At 40.8% G+C, this 17,740-nt stretch overlaps 2 protein-coding genes across 10 annotated transcripts in view; both read right to left on the reverse strand.

Annotated features, from left to right (window-relative positions):
• Positions 1-193: 193 nt before the first annotated feature.
• dact3b (dishevelled-binding antagonist of beta-catenin 3b) lies at positions 194-16,879 on the reverse strand. 2 transcript variants are annotated; one of them, XM_086164220.1, is made up of 4 exons: positions 16,791-16,879; positions 5,731-5,854; positions 4,489-4,599; positions 194-2,627 (listed from the first exon to the last, which is right to left on the reverse strand). In XM_086164220.1, the coding sequence occupies exons 2-4, from the start codon at positions 5,822-5,824 to the stop codon at positions 1,123-1,125; spliced, it is 1,710 nt and encodes a 569-aa protein (XP_086020346.1). In that variant the 5' UTR covers positions 5,825-5,854; positions 16,791-16,879; the 3' UTR covers positions 194-1,122. The 2 variants fall into 2 exon arrangements, with proteins under 2 accessions (XP_086020346.1, XP_086020345.1); XM_086164219.1 differs by lacking the exon at positions 16,791-16,879 and adding an exon at positions 10,383-10,916.
• gramd1bb (GRAM domain containing 1Bb) overlaps positions 12,829-17,740 on the reverse strand; it is a 68,395-nt gene continuing 63,483 nt past the window's right edge. For all 8 annotated transcript variants that reach the window (XM_086164214.1, XM_086164213.1, XM_086164212.1 and 5 more), the window contains one exon: positions 12,829-17,101. In XM_086164214.1, the coding sequence (XP_086020340.1) occupies positions 17,012-17,101 (90 nt within the window). In that variant the 3' untranslated portion in view covers positions 12,829-17,011. The remainder of the gene's footprint in view (positions 17,102-17,740) is intronic.

Raw genomic sequence — 17,740 nt, forward strand, 5'->3', positions numbered from 1 at the left:
GAGGAACCAGGAAGTGACATGAAATGTATAAACATTTAAATGATTGTTGGGGTGCTAATATACATTAAGTGAAACAAGTTTAATTTCTTGACTCAAACATCGTTACATTCAATATGAATAACCAATTGTTGTGGCAGAAAGAATCATAAGGGGGGTGGGGGCATATTCTTTTTGTGAAATAACCACAAAGTCATTTTACCTTTTCTTGAAAATGTATTTAAGTAAAAACAAACAACAAAAAAAATAATAAATTAAAAAAAGCAAAAATGTCTTGATTAAAAACTACATTCATTTCAAACAAGGCCACATGATGGTATATACAGGTTGTTACATATTTACAAAAATGTGTATTTCCATAGATCGCTGTGTTTCAAAAGCTCTGTACATTTGCACATAGTGGATATTTTATCATGAACCTCCCCTAACCATGAGTTTTAGTAACTTCCTGATGTAGCAATAAAGGTTGGTGATGATATCGTCTACAAAGGCTTGCTGTGGAATTAAGGAAATTGGGTACTTAGTTATTCATGATCAGGGGAATCCACGGGAACAAATAGGCAGAGGAAAACAAAAGAAAAAAAACATTGATTTTCTCCTCGGAAAATTTCCAGCAAGCCATGAAATTTGAGACTGTCAGCATGTTGTATATTTGATTAACTTTGCAATGGTTTGAATCATAGAGTTGGAGATCTCGTCACTTGAAACATTAAAAAAAGGTGTGAGTCACAAACACATATCTGATCTCACAACATCTGGTGTATTTGACAGACTTGATTTGGTTTGAAGAAAGGGAGAAATCAAAAACCTATGTACCGCTGATGAAAATTCTAAAACATAAAAACATACTTCTGCATGCTTAGCCATTTAGCTTGATGCTCATGTCTTGTCAGCTTGAATTTTTGTTAACTAATAAAAGGCAATGCCCAAGGGTCTAATATTTGATGGATGTCAGCTACGAAAGACAACCAGATATTAGTAGCACTAGATCTGTCATGGAAAAATCATTCTCTAGGAACATGTTGGTAGAGGTAGGTAGAAAAATGCAGGATCTATTTTGTGATCAAAGATTGAGCAAAAGACGTTGGTGCAACGCTTATTCCAACTGCTCTGAGCACCTTGCAGTCACACAGTGGTCATTACTTTGAGGGAACCTGAGCGGAATCGGAGGATCTTCTTTTTGAGGGCGTGGGAAGCCTTAATCTTGACAAAAGCCTTTGGCGGAGAGCAGGGGTTAGCGCTGGCCTGTGGCGACGGCGAGGATGAGGAAGAGGAAGCAGCAAGGCGCGGTGGCAGCTGCTGGGGCCATACAAGCCCGCCGCTCTCATCCGAATCACTGGACAGTGAACTGGAAGCTGGGGAATACACCTCACTCATGCTTGACTCTGACTCTGCAGGGGCAGCTCCCGCATAGCTCCCCTCGCCCTGACAAATCGGCGCTTTCTCCTGAGGGTTCGAGTACCAGCGCAGCGTTTGGTGCGGGTGGTGAGTCGAAGGTTGGACGTAGGGACACGGATGACCGTGGCGTGCTTTTCTGGGCGGCCGTCTGTTGGTTTGCTCAACCTGGGTTTCTCCTTCATCTTGGCTGAGTTCAAAGTTGGAGCACCAACGTCTGCTCCCGGTGTTGGTGCTGTTTCCCGTGAGGAGCCTGGCGGCCTGACCTTGGTTTGGAGCCAGATCCCTATTTTCTTGATGCTGATCATTGATGCTTCGCTCCAGGAGCACCCGTTGGGCAAGGAGACTATTTTCTGACTGCGATCTACTGGCTTTACTGCTGGATTTCTTGAACCTCTGTCGGTCATTGTGGCTTTTCTTAGAGGATCTGGACTTGGGGTTGGGATGGTTGGGAGTGCAGGCTCCTCGGTGGGTTTTGGGCTCCTCTGGCTTGTAATGGCGAGGGGAGTGCACAGGGGCGTGGCAAGATTGTCCGGGGATATAATCTCCACTAGCTAGATTGAGTTTGTGATTAGCGGGGGGTTGTGAATGTAAATAATGCTGGGGGGCCGTGGGTTCACAGCAAAGGTTAAGACCCCCAAAATCACAGTTGGGGTCCAGAGAGGGCAGAGGTGATGGTAGCCTTCCAGCCAAGGAGTGTGGCCTGCACTGGGGGTAGGGCAGAGACAGATAACAGTCCTCCTCCAAAGATGGGGCCTCTCCTCCACAAGCCTCCCCCTCCGGTAGGTCACAACCCCAGTCCTGGCTCACAGGGTTTGTGGAGAGGTCAACTTGGGGATGAAGATGGGGGTCAGGGAGGCGTTGTTCTGTGTTTAGAGACAGAATTGTCTTCTGCTGAGAGTTGTTTCCAATGCCACTGTCTTGCGTGAGATCTGGGCTCAGCCTAGTGCGCGGCTGACATGGCCTCTGTGCAAGGGTATGACGCTGGAGGAGATTTATTATGTAACACTCTGCGCGCATTGCCTGCTGGTAGTCCTCCTCTACGACCTGTTCCTTCGTCGGCTGCTGCTGCCGCCAGTGTTGGTCGGCCTCCCCGATGTCCCACTGCCACGAGTCCACGGCTGGTCCCTCCTCCGCTATGCCCTCCAGAGGTGGATACGGGGCAGAGAAAGAGCGAGGCAGGGTGTTATGTCGGACCGGCATTTCCATTTCTTCATTGTGATTGAGTGGGTCACCTAAGTAGGAAAAAAACAATCAAATGTGTTTTAGACCAAGATGCAGGGTGTTATTACTATGTACGTTAGTATCTTAAAACAACAATGATAACATAGAAACAGACTGCATACAATGAAATTTATCACAACATTAAATACATTTTAAATTGCAATTGTAAACTTCAGAACAAATAGCGTCGCTGTCCTCAAGGCACTATTTGGCATTAAAATATTTGCATTAACATGCACACAGATCAACCTACAATATTCATGAGAAATAAAAAAAAAACTTTTTTTGGGGTTCTCTTTCATTAAAATATTATACCGTGAGTCACATATAATAGTCATTCATTAATTATCTTGACTGCTTAGCCTGCAACTAAGGGTCTCTAGGGTGCTGGAGCCTATCCCAGCTGTCACTGGGTGAGGGGCAGGGTTCACCCTGGACCGGTTGCAAATCGATCACTGGACCACATATAGAGACGTACAACCATTCACTCCCTCAATCACGTGGCTAAGCAATTGAGGGTCTCCGATGAACCTATTGGATGCTTTCGATTGTGGGAGGAAACCAGAAAACCTGACGGAAACCCACACAGACATGCAAACGCCACACAGAAAGATCCCCTCACAGAATTGAACCGGGGACCTTCTTGCACAAACCACATTCACGTCGAGTAAATTTTGAGAAAATGTCCATTGAATGCTCGTTTGGATGTGTCTGTTTTTCCAGTGTGGAGAAAAAAAAGTACCTTAAACTTGCAAGAGAGGATGTGATTTATGATTCACTTTCCTCACTTTTATAAGGTGATAAATACAACACACTTGAAAAAGATAGAAAGCTGCTAAAGTATCAACAAAATGGCTATTTAATGCAATATAGTTTAACAATATTGAAATATAAGTCAATCTATATCTAAAGCGAAAAAATTAAGCAGCAACTGCATTTCTCTAATACCCCAAATAGGTATACAATTTTAATATATATGCATGATTTACCTGCAAACTGATTTGCAGCAAATTATACCTATTAGTAGCTATTTTTCAATATAATCATATCTTATAAATCACCCCCTGTGGGAATCAAACCAGTGACATTTGAGGGAGAAGTGCTAACCACTGTGCCACCACACTGCCTGTAAGGTGGAAAAGTTACCAGCTATCTTTGATTCAATATGTATTCTCCATGTTTGATTTTTTTTTCAGATTATTTTTTATTTTTTCAGAGTATTTTCCGATTTAAAGGTTAGGTTCTGTTGAATATGTCCCTCTTGCCTTGAGCTGGAAGCACGGCCCTCTGCTTCACTTTCATCATATATACATAAATCAAACAAATAGTCACGTTGACTTTATCTTTACAGTCAAAAGGCAAGAGAAATAGAATCATGGATGCAAATAATAGTAACTGGATTGGATATCGGGACTGTCATCAGTTGACGGAAAACAGCAAAAAGTCAATGTAAGGCTGGTTCTCACTGTAGTTTTAAATCAAATAAGTGGAAAAATGGTACAAACCAGTTAACTGTACAAATTCAAAAACAGTATGATCACATTTGTATATATGTGATGGCATATAGGAATATTTTAAATTTAAAAAATTAGCCAAATAAGTGTTTTTTTTGGCAGTTGAAAAATCATTTTCCATTGATGTAAATGTAAAAAATTTATCTTCAAATGACCTCGGCAATAATATGGATAATTGAAATTTCATGCTTTGTGTTTATCCTTTAAGCGACAATGACAAGAGGAAGTAATTTATTCCCCCGCCCTGTATGATGTAATGTTATCTGACAGATTTAGAACAGGGAAGAAGAATTTTAAAAACATGGTGAGCTGTTTGTTGCTTTTGGAATGCAAAAGTGAATCTTAATTTTTTTTTTACCTATAGACTTTGGCCTGTCGCCAGTATAAACACGGGAAAAAAACGCCTCTGTGGCCTCAGTGCAGCAAGATCTTCCTTTAGGCGACTGTCGCTCACTCGACTCATAGAAACCTGGGAAATGAAAGAGCACAATTATACATCTACCTCATTTATCCCTGTGCACTTCTGGCTTTCTAAAAATATGCTGCGTGATGCACGCAGGGACTTCCTTTGCAAATAGGCCACAAAACAATATTGCAACTGGAGCATGAATAATAAGCACACATGAACACACATATTTGTTATGCATTCGCAAAGACATGTTGCTCATCTTTAGATGTACTTTGTACAAATTTACTGATGTTGGACTTTCAGTGCATTTTTTTTCTCAGTTTAGACAGTGAAGCATCGTGATAAAAGCTTAATGAATAAGAACGATTATCAATGACATTATAAATGTATGATCACGTACAGCAGGGGTCTCAAACTTGTGGCCCGCGGGCCAATAGTGGCCCTCAGAACAATATTTTGTGGCCCCCTGCCTGAAATCAAATCTTTGTGTTAGTTAATCTTTGTGTTTTTTTCTCAGATGCATCTGAGGGTTTTATACAGTGGGTCTCAAAAAAAAAAAAAAAAACGGGGAAGGAAAATATGAAAAAGTAACTTTGCAATGTATTTTTTGCTTCAAAATATGAAAACAAAATGATTTTTTGATGAAAAAGCGTCTAGTGACATTGTTAAAACGATCTTTTCTTTTCTTATTTCTACAAAAACAACAAAAACGATAGCAAAAAAAAAAAAGTCAAAATTAAAAAGATTGATTTGATAACCAGAATTGCCACCATTGGCCTTGTAAACATTATACCGCCTCTTCTACATGCTTCCAATCCATTTTCTAATAAATTCTAGTGGCAAATTTTCCCACAGTGACAAGATTTTCTCATTTAACTCAATATCTTTAGGGTGTAATATCATCAGTTCTTTTTTAATATTCATTTTCAATATTAATTCGTTATGTATTTTACATAGAAAGATTTTTATAATTTACCTGTTTACCCCCTTTACACTAAAACAAAGGAAAAATTTGGACTTAGTATTACTTCTAGGCAATGATTTTACTAGTCTGGCCCCTTTGACATAAAATTAGGCCGTATGTGGCCCCCGGACCAAAATGAGTTTGACACCCCTGATGTACAGTGTACATTTCTATAAAAAAGTAGATTCAAGATATAGTAAAAGTGAAAAGGGTTGTATTTGATCTACCAGAACTGTCACACGCATCCGGCTGGGCTCCATCGTAGCAACCATCGTCAGCGTCAATTCTCAGTTCTCCCACCTGCTGTTCAAGTGCCTGCATTAGGCCCCACGGGGAACTCTGGAGAGCACTCTAGAACACATACATAACCGGTCCATTTTCATGCATTCATGTATTTGATTGCCCTGCCGAGAAGCCGTTTAAAAATAAATTGCGCAACAATGAAACATCAAGCGAAATAATAAGGAAGTCAGAGAGTGGACTCTTCACATTTGCCTCTCCATCAGAATATACATCAGGTGTAAGGCATGATGAGTGAACCTCAATAAAAAAAATAAATAAAAATTAGTAAAACACCGATCAGATTTAGATTCTGCTTCACAGGTCAAACTGTTCATCACTTTGGTGCAGATCTGTCCAGCATCAAAATCAGTTACGGGGCTCTTTTATGTAGAGGAAACAGTCAGTTTCAACATGAATAATTCAAGGGATGTGAAGGGGTGGACAGAGTCGCACGCACGCACACACACACACACACAAACACACACAGACACACACACACACACACACACACACACACAGTTAATTTCGCCTGTCTAATGGTGATTTTTATTGACAGACACACAAAAATCAAGGTGCTCATGTCAAGACCTGACCACATGAATCTCTCACGTGCAGCTTGGAATCAGCAAAGATCTATAAAAGACTTATTTAAAGGCCTTCCATACATTTCACTCTGAGCAATGCTTTCCATTTCCCACAATCTTATTTGCTAGTATACGAAAATGCTCTTTATCCACACTGCCGACTTAATTATGGGAAAGAAATACACCTGAGAGGGTTTTTTTATGCTTTAGCTTTTTATAATGCATTACTGACCAGCGGTTTCATGTTCTATGACACGTTACGGCTCTATCTAATCTATTCATGCCACACGGTTTCGACTAACCAAATATCATGTCCAGACTTCATCCGCAATAAATGCATCTGGGGGTTTTTAATTCCCCAAGAGACAAATCAATACAAAAACAAAATTGATGATCCGTCTTTACGTCACTGCGTAAATCTGCATTCGACGCAGGACTCCTTTGTCTTGAAGACCGAATGTATTCTTAATGCAAATAGCGCAGCTGACCCGAGCTAACCTACTCTTTCCAACGTATTTTCATTGCTTCTTCACAGGTGCTTGTTGTGCACTGCTATAAACAAAGCAGTCACATCACCGCATCAATGTAGTTTTGTGCTGTGCACGTTAAGGAGTGCAGAGCTTCGCGTTACCGAACGACATGAGAGAAGGACTGCTCGGAAGACTGTGGAAAATCAATGAATCAATGACGCAATTTCACAAAATTGATTACTCCCTTTTTCTGGGTTACACACAAATACCACAGCATGATTTATTAAAACATAAGGAAGCAGAAAATAAACAATTGAAAGCGAATTGTACCATTTTGTGATGGTGTGTCTTCGGAGCGCATTCAAAAGCGGGCGACGTTTAACGCGCCGCATTTTGATTGTGTTCCATTATTAATGGTCTCTCGCCTGTTTCATGACACTCTGCACACTGTGTCATTACTGTTTTACTGCATCCTCTGCCTTGGTGGGGGGATGGGAGAGACAGATGACACAGACCAGCCAGCCTCACCTAACCATTAAGCTGTAACACACCGGTCTTTGTGTATGAACCAGAATGACCGGCAAGTTCATCCAGGGCAGTGTTTTGACTTATTTCTGATTTGTTTCGCCTCTCATTACCCTTTTTCTCAGAGTGAAGAGAATGGATGAAAGGTAAGACACAGTTTGAAACGTCTTTTTAAAAAAGAGACAGAAGGGAGGGAAGGCACCTCGCCGCTTCGTCATCCTGAATTTCTTTACGGAAGGTGGGGGAGAAAAGAGTACAGAGATGATACAAATTCTCAAGAGAATTCTGATTTTCAGAAAAGGCCCCTAACCATTCATTGACTCCATGAGTATTGAAACATAATCATCAGCATATAGAGCTCTTTGGGACCAAGCACAAAAGGCATGCGGCTGCACTGTTGGATCCAGTTTAATTAGAGACTCTGGCTCCAAGGAGACTGTAGACGCTTGAAAACACACACACACACACACACACACACACACTGACATAATACCTTGCCCGGTTTGAACCTTTGCAACAAACATTGCAAGAGTAACTGTCACATTGAATGGAAATGCCTTTTGCGATCATGCTTTTAACATTAAGCCTTCATTCTAAAACGTGTATGTGTGTGTGTTTGTGTGTGTGCTTCAGTTTTTTTTTCCCCAACACTGAAAATTATACATTTTTAAAAAGGTAAATTACATTTATTCATTCATTTAATTTTGACAGAGAATGCCCGGTGCACACAGCAATAGCGCATATGGTGCTTAAATAATTGTTGTGAATGGTTCTTGTTAGTGTTCCCAGAGTCCTTCCTTCGTGCACGGAGAGCAGGATGCAGCTGCAATACAGCATTTCTTCCTAGCGCTTAATGGACTTGGTTTTGCACATGTGGGTGACAAATATAGCAGCGGCTAAGAATGCTGCCTCTAGAATGTCAGAGAACACCATTTTGCACGTGTTATGTAGGCAACCTGGCTTGTTTTGGCCGAGGTCAATGCGATTGCATTTATTTGCAAATTGTTTGTCTCGTGTTTGCCTGCCTGAAGAAAGTGGAAGAAATTACGCAAGGATCAGTTGACTTGTGCCAGGCTGCCCTGTTGTTTTGACACAAGGATGTGATTAACAAATAAAACACTTACTAAGGGTTCACAACCTTGTGATGGGTAAAAAAAAAGAAATATTGAGCCTATCACAAGCCCTTTTCTGATATAAACATAGTACATGTCACTGCTTTTGTATGGTATCACAACTCAGGCACTCTAAAAATGAGTTTGATACACACATCTATATATCTTTAACTAATATTTCAAACATTTTAGAAACAATTTAATGGGAATTACCACTTAAAATATTGAATACTATGGAATGACCTCAAGAAAAAAAACACTCGGTACAATTAATGAGACTATGCTATAAAAGATAAATTGAAACACTACCATACCACATTGAGCATTAATTATTATTATTATGATTTTTTTTCCTAATGAAAACACATGCTATTTCAGAAGTCACACACAGACTCGTACACAATTCATACATTCGCCACTCTGTCCAAACACACCCAGCAGGGTAGAAGTTGAGACAGAGGTCAGAGCTTTATGCTTTCCCAGCTGCTGTCTGGCGTCCTACAGCTGTCAACACCTTCAGCACACACAGTATTCAGGAGAAAAAGGCCTCCACTGCCCATTTGGGGGCCACATTCATGTTCAAGGCAGAACACACACACACACACACACACACACACACACACACACACGCACGGATATACATTTCTGCTGAGTTTAACCTACATGGAAGAAGTGAATCGAGATTTGGTTCTGGATACAGAAAGTGAGCTGATACGAGGCGGCGACGGTTCCGATCCAAACTTCAATTAGGCTTGTGTCGGCCCAAAATATCCTCTCAGGGATTCCCTGCCTAATTACTCACACGCTTCGGGTCGGCGTGGCAGATAATAAACATCCGTTGGGGAGTGGTGAGGGATGGGATTGGAAAGAAGGCAAATATGGCACCTGTCACTCCTTCACTAGCCTTAAAAACCATCTTTACCCCTTGAAAGTGAGGACTGGAGGAGCTGGGTGGGGTGTTGGTGCTGGTGAGGGCTGGTTTACATGAATCAGAAACACTTGACCCTTTGTTATGAGTCAGAATAAACCTGAACTCATTCAATTCACAATTAAATGCCAATTAGACAAGGAGGCCCGGATTCGCATAGGAGCGACATCACGCCGAAAACAGCAACAGTGGACAAGGCCACTTTATGGGGCCCTGGATGAGCATCATTAGTATTCTACTCCTCATGCCTCTATTGTTAGGCCCCGGCAACGGAGAAGGAGGAGGGAGGACTCGGAGGAGGTGTGAAGAGGAGGCGGCTGATTTAATTTTCTTTTTTTTTTCACCCTTTTTAATAATGGCTTCCTATTGTGGCAATGCCCAGACATCTTTGCAACGGTCAAGGAGGAGAAGGAGAAGGATCATTGAACTCTGGCGTTGACAAGATTTTAAAAATAACAACGCATTCGGTGATGCGTGTAAACTTTTTTCTTTTCCCTGGGGTGTGGACGTGTGGATGTGAACTTTTTTTTTTTTTTTTTTAAATTTCAACTGTGATTACATCACGTTTTAATGTAAATCCAGACGTCTCTCCATCACCCTCATCCTGATGATGATCGGGATAATAACTGACATATATATAAAAAAAAAGGAATAAGGATGCAGTGAGTGAAACATTGATACAAGGGTTGCAGTAAAAGCAAAAAAAAAAAAAAAAGTGCACGATGAGGGAACAATAGGCCATTAAAGAGCGTGCCTGTGTGCCACAAACGGCGGGGGGCTCCACCCCCTGGTTTGGCTCCACACATTAAACCTCAACCCACCAGGCAGCGAACAGAAAGCCCATTTATCAAGTTAAGTAACTTTTTTTTTTTTTTTTGCACATAGAGGTCAGCTACACACACACACACACACAAACAAAAGACGCAGTATCCGAAATACGCGCAACTGGAGAAGACGCAGACTTTATTTTTTCCTCACCAGCTGACGCCTCAGTGTCAAGTTTTCCTGGCCCCAGCTGCTGAAGCACGACAGCTCTCCGTCGGACGGGTCCCCGGGCAGGGGGTCCGCCAGGGCCAGGGCTCCGAGCACCAGGCACTCCTGCCTCTGCTTGCGGAGCTCCAGTTCACACAGGCCCGTCAGACTCGCCTCCAGGCGCTCCCTGGTCCGGCTGCGCGCCGCCGTCATCGGGTACGAGGACGCGCGGTGCGTACACCCGTCCGACGCTCCCCTCTCCTCCCTCCCCAAAAAACGACTAAAAAAGTGTGGTGGTGGGGGGGAATATCAACCCTCCCCTTTTCTGTGTGAGTCCCCTTACACAGAATCCAAGCTGTGTGTGTCCATTAAATCCCGGAGCGCCATGGTTTATTCCGCACTTTCCTGCGCGTCGTGCGTGTTCTGCTCCGCAGCTGTCAAACGCAAGACGCGGAGCCCCGCCTTCTGCGACCATCCCCGCGCCTCGGAGAGGGTCTCTACCCCATCCCTTCCCTTTTTTCTTCCCATTTCCCGATCTCAGCTTTCATTGGTCCTGAGATGGTAATGGGGTTATTGTGCGCAACGCCCCCCCCCCTACACACACACACACACACACACACACACACACATACACACACGATTCATTACAGTGACGCGTCGACCTCACCCATCGTCCCATCTTTCTGCGGCACTAATGGGACTTCAGCTTTTTCTTTTTATATCCCTTTAAAGCAAGTTAATAACTTTATGTAACGGTGAAATATGGTTTTTATAACATTAACGTGACCGAAATGTCGACGGAGGACAAAAATAAAGTGCATCTCATCCGACAGGGGGAATAAATAAATGCCCCCCCCCCCTGCGGTAGATGTACTGCTGTGCTGTGGAATTACAGACCATTTTCCCCCTTTTTGGCTGCTGAGAATCTTCCTCCGCCATCGAAACCCCTCCTTTCTAACCTCCATCCATTAATCTGGTAGTTACCAACCTCAGGGTCCTTCACCATCCCTCCCCTTTCCAAGTCCAAACTCATTCCTCATTCCTGATCCTATCCTCCTTCACAAAGAGACCCTCAGTATTGATGGTCTCTGCACCTTCTTATACCTTTCAGTTCATTTTGACCGATACTCTTATCAAACCGGGCACTTTTCCCCAGCCGTTTCAATGTTTCTTCAACTCCTCTCCACACCATTCATTGCTCTGGACTGTTGACCCCAAGCTGCTCAAAATTCTCCTTCCTCTTTGTCTTGGCTCCCTGAAAGCCTTGTCGTTCCACTCGGGTTCCCCCCCTTCGTATTCCGTCTTGCTGCGGCTGACCTTATTTCCTCTCCTTTCCAGGGGATACTTCCACCTCTCAAGATTTTCCTCCATCTTCTCCGCGCTTTTGCTACAGATCACAATGTCAAAATTCGCATTGGAATCGCAGACCCCGTGATTTGAAAGTGATAGTTTACCGCAGGAATTATTCTGAGTTTTGTTTTAACTTGGATTTTTATTTTAATTCCTAGAATAAGATCCAGGATCATCATTTTCTTTTTTTTTTTTTTTTTCCAGATCCAGGCACAGCATGTATTTTCACATCATCTACATGTTGGAAACTTTTGCTTGAAAAAAAAAAAGTTCATTTATTCATGTTTTTTTTAAATTTTTTTTAGAAAACTTCCCCTCAACGGTATTAAAAAAAAAAAAAAGACACTAATTATAATAAAAAAAAGAAAAACTGATAGGGTTTTTGGGTCCAAAGATATGTAAGCCTGACATATAACTTGACCTGCTATCATTCCTATTTATTACAGTAATGTTTAACCACAGAATGCAGTGGTGAGTGATTTCTCACACTATAATTTAGAACACTAATAAATGCAGCCAGCCAATGACTATTCATGGTCCTTATATCGAGTGTCCTTTCCAATGCTTATCAGCAAATGATTGCAGGTGCTGTTTAAATTGCCTTTTTTCCACTTTGCTCTGGTCCAACAAGAGCTTGTTAACGTGGCTCGTCCTCTGAGATGCTAATTCATCATTAATATACAATGCATGTAAAGGACAAAAACAACACAAACAGTAACTGAGAGTCATTTCAGGCTGATGATATGCTCCAAAACACAAAGTTTTTATGCTGTTGAATTCCAAAATAACAAGCTTTGAATGTGTGTTTCCGATGTTTGATTATATTTTATATTTGGACGGTGAGTAAAAAATTCATGAATTTCATCTCCAATTAGTCCAATATATGCCTTTTTTGGCTTTTTTTTTTTTTTTCATTCTGTAAAATTGACACTATGTTTTCTGCCAGGATTAATGACCTGCATGTGATAAAGCTGTGAAATATCTCCCAGAGATTTTTGTAATTGCAAAAAAAGCTAAGAAATGAGAGATGTTGTGTGACGATCTCAGTTTGATGCTTCAAAAACAATATCCCTTATGTTTGGGATGGAATGAAAACAAATCATTGACCCAGTAATTTTTTTTTATTCATACTTCCAATTTCTACTTCACATGAATCAGAATGCCACTTTTTTTTCCCTTCAGACTCTATGAGGAAAATCATTGGCAAGTCAAAAACCTGCGCACAGCGCAGGTGGGTTCTTTTTCTCAGCGTGTGCGGCGAGAGTGCACACGGCAGATATACACAACATGTACGTACAGTAGTTTTTAATTTTGTGTATAAATTTCACTAAAAGTTTCTAAAGATCAAATCATTTTCTAAAAAAAAAAAAAAAGAAAAAAAAAAAGAAAAATAAATCATAAAGAAGAACTCTTTGAATAGAACAACACCAGCACATAATTTATCAAGAGACACTCAAACAAAAGCATTTGCTATGAGTTTGATCAGTGGACATTTACATTTTCAGTAGGATTGTGTGCAATTCACCAGCATTTGTTAGTTAATATCAATTCGTCTCAACTGATCAGTTAGTAATTCAAATATCCATGAACATAATCAAGGAAGCACACAATCCATTCATTGGATGTGGTTGAACAGTGGTGATGATACAATTGTTTGTGCGATGCGGATCACTCGTGTGTTTTGTGCATTTACACTTGGAAAATAAATGAAACTAAACAAACTGGTGAGGTCCGTCATGAGAATGTGAATAAACAAATTTGCAAGGTCCAAATGGGGAAAGTGGATTTTTAGAGTGGGAAAGTTGAAAGTGAATAGTACATTTATTTCTCGTGACCATGAAGAATGAACCATTGGGTTAAATTCAGCTGCAAACAGATAGGCGATGAGAATGAACATTTCTTAATTCTGACGGTAAAATAAATAAGTGTTGACAGTAAAATAAAATAGATATCTTTTTTTTCCCCCAAGAGTAAAATCAGCAAGAAATGGTTAATTAAAAAAAAAAAAACTTCAAACATTTTCATGATTCGATATTTTATATGACGGGCTGTACCATAAGAAAATAAGCAGAATATCACGCAAATATTTCAGTGTCATCAAGTTCATGAAAGTGGTTTCTATAAAACAGAAAACATTTCCAACCCCTCACATTCAGATCTTATGATTTTCATGTGCCAGCGTCTTCAAATGGGAGTACACACACACACACACACAAGCACACACACACGCACGCACGCACGCAAACAAGCACACACACACACACACACACATACACACGCCAGGAATTTAATCCTGTAACATTTCCTTTGTTTTCCATTATTTACTGCAGTCAGTAACAGACCATGCAGATACACAGTTTAAGTTCCTTTTCCCTCATATAAATGACTCAATCCTGCCTGGTTTATAAAAAAATGATGACATTTTGCCCGTCTCCCGTCACAGAGGTTTTGTTCTGGATTCAACATTGGCAGATTTGCATATATAAATATAAAAAAACATCATCATAATGCATTAACATTCTAGTTTTACAAAAGCAAAATACATTTTTAAAAATCAGGGGGTAAAAAAAAAATCCGATGAAAATGCAGAGGAGCGCAGAAGTTTATAATTCTCGTCAAATGAAATGAAAAACACATTCACCTCCAGTTTTACTCGCTACCGTCTCTCCTCCGTATCTTTACCTGAAAAGGGCTTAAAGTGCTTCACGTTCTATCTCTCTCTCTCTCTCTTTCTCTCTTTCTTTTTTAAAATCATTAGGAAGGTTCTTGTTTTGGAAGTGCTTTTATTGCTGATGTTCATCAGCTCAAAGGGGGGAGGGGGCGCGTTCTTTTCATACACGTAACATCTTATTACACACCCAAGTGAATAAAGAACATACAATTCCCATCAGTATGTTCCTATATTTCTTTTTCATTATGTGAGTTTCAGTGTCATGCTTTCATTGCATCCAAGACTAACACAGGAAGAAGAGAGAATGCTTCTCATCGAAGTGCATGTATTTTTTTTTTTTTTGCAACATTTGGAGGAATACGCTTGTTATATTTGATCAAATGAGAGCACGGGTGATGTTATCTTTAATATACTGCTCAAAAAAATAAAGGGAACACTTGAACAACACAATGTAACTCCAAGTCAATCACACTTCTGTGAAATCATAGTGTCCACTCAGGAAGCAACGCAGATTCATTTTGACTTATTTAAGGACATTACATCAAAGTTGGATCAGCCTGGAGTGTGTTTTTACACTTTAATTTTGAGTGTGATTCCTAATCCAGACCTCCATGGGTTAATACATTTGATTTCCATTGATCATTTTTGTGTGATTTTGTTGTCAGCACATTCAACTGTGTAAAGAGCAAAGTATTTCATAAGAATATTTCATTCATTTAGATCTAGGATGTGTTTTTTAAGTGTTCCCTTTATTTTTTTGAGCAGTGTATATCCAAATGTGAAGCCACACGTCAGCGAAGAATTAGACATGGCTGATCCTGGCTTCAAGTTGGGCATGCATCACTGGCGAAGCCACTCATTTAGGAGAACAGCTGCTCAAGAAAGGGCAGATGTAGAGTGAAGTATCTCTTTATCAACCCCAAATTTATGCTAGGTGACAGTTTACCCGATCAGACATTTTGAGTTGATTTTTTTTATTTTTTTTTGGGTGGAAATGTTGGGATTTATAACTTTGGAAGGAAACTCTTTCGAGTTGTAAACTGTACTCCGCCGGGGCGTAAATGTTAGGCAGTGTCCAAATGCAACACCGTCGTTTAGAAAAGGCAGTCTGGCTGCACGAGCCAGAAAAGAAATTCTTTTAAAAAAAAATGCAGAGTGCGGAATGGTAGAAACGTACAACAACGTAGCACACGCTCGAACGCATGAGAACATAGGAAATTCGCACAGGCTTACACAGAGGCTCGCTCAATTCATTCATTCATTCATTCATTCACTCGCTCACTCACTCACTCACTCACTCACTCACTCACTCACACGCGCGAATACAACCGCGCAAATGTTGATGCACGCTTGCACACTGGACATGTCACAGACATATCTGGCATGCATCTTTAGAGAAAACACATTTTGTTAGAAATTCTTTAACTGGTGTAGAGCTCTGATAATTTATTTATGTACATAAATTAACAATAAATATAGGTAATGTTTATATATTTTGAAATATATATTTAATATATTAAATAATGAAATATTCTTATATATTTCAAATATATTCATAGAATTCTTACTCATTTTTAACATTTTCAAGAGATATAGTCACAGTTTAGTAATAAAACATATAAGCAGACAAGTGTCCCTACTAGTCTGGCTGCAGTGTCCCTTTTTTTTTTAAAGATTAACAATTTGTATGGCTAATACATTCTATTTCAGCATTCTACAATCAGATTGACCCGAAATAATTCTTTTACATGTTTGTCAAGAAAGATATACTGTGGAACCTGATTTCTACATATTATCAATCTGTAGATTGTAATTATAAATATTCCAACACACAGGTCTGGCAGGGAACCAGCCCTGAAAGACAATCCAGGCCAAACTCATAGAAGGCAATTGTGTGTGTGTGTGTGTGTGTGTGTGTGTGTGTATGTGTGTGTGTGTGAGTGTGTGTGTGTGTGTGTGTGTGTGTGGGGTCATCTGTGAGTCTGATCTGGTTTTGGTTGGAGGGTGATACTGGGGGTTTCATCACCTGAAGGTCTGTAAAAGAGACCCTGCAGCGTTGACCTCTAGAAGACGATTTTGGAACAGTCAAGAGTAGAAAGACATTGAGACTCGAAAGGACCCCACTTTCTTCGACTACCTGTCCTCTTCTCGTGTTCTTCTTTTTTTTTTTCCTCGACATACAGACTGGAAGTGCGCCGCATGAGCACTGCTTGGAGGGGTCGGGGCGGGGTTAAGATGTCTAAATGCATGCAGTAGTTTTCCTTCTTCCTCACTGAAACTCTCCTGGCTGACATGGCTTACAGTAGGATGCACTTGGATTTCCAAAAAAAAAAAAAAAAAAGTAGAAGGAAACGGGCATTCTGAAGATAGAGAGAAGATAAAAAGTCTCGCACCTTCTTGCAGTCCCTCAGTTGATGCAGGAAACACCCCCCATCCCAGTCTGTGCCGGGGACAATGTCTGACCTCTGTGTGCTGGAGATGACTGTTCCTCTCTTTGTCTCCACTGGACTGTCTCACTGTTGGGCCCGCCACTCAGTCTTGCTGCTTCCTGCATACTGATTTACGAAAGGGTCCTATATTGCACAGCATGCCCTCACGGCCTTGTGGCGGCGTGTCAGGGATAGCGGCTTCTCTTTTCCTCAGCACTGGAACTGTAGTCTCTTAATCCAATGCCTCGCTGAAGGTTCAGTAAAGAGTCTTTCATCTGGCGAAGGAGAAAAAGTATTAACAGAATATATAGTTATTGTATGGATATAGAATATATCTACATATATATTATATATTCTACAGATATCTATATAGATATAAATGTAGAATAATAGTATATTTATAGCTCCCTCGTGACAAATCATCAACCACAATTGTTCCTCAGATTTGCAGTATCTTTACAGAACTGAAACATAAATTACATTACATTACATCGCATTTGGCAGACACTTTTATCCAAAGCGACTTAAAATGCGACTTAAATGCGGATTCCATCCTCCAGAAAATGTTGTCTTAAGAAGACATCATCCATCCATCCATCCATCCATCCATCCATCCATCCATCCATCCATCCATCCATCCATCCATCCATACCACTTATCCTGCATTCAGGGTTGTGAGGGTGCTGGAGCCAATCCCAGCTGTCATTTGGCAAGAGGCGGGGTTGTTTACCTTCTGCAGTCAATCAAAGGGCCACATATCGAGACATACAGCCATTCGCCCTCTCCATCACATGTCCGAACAATGTGGGGTCTCCAATGAACCAACTACAGTGGGATCTTGCCTTACAAGCGCCTAAACTTACGAGTTTTCCGAGATACGAGCCGTCGGTCAGTTGATTTTATGCGTAGTGATA

The sequence above is a fragment of the Fistularia commersonii genome, chromosome 18 (assembly GCF_037954325.1).
Source record: "Fistularia commersonii isolate RoL2024-O1a breed Wild chromosome 18, RoL_Fcom_v1.0, whole genome shotgun sequence".
Classification (NCBI taxonomy): domain Eukaryota; kingdom Metazoa; phylum Chordata; class Actinopteri; order Syngnathiformes; family Fistulariidae; genus Fistularia; species Fistularia commersonii.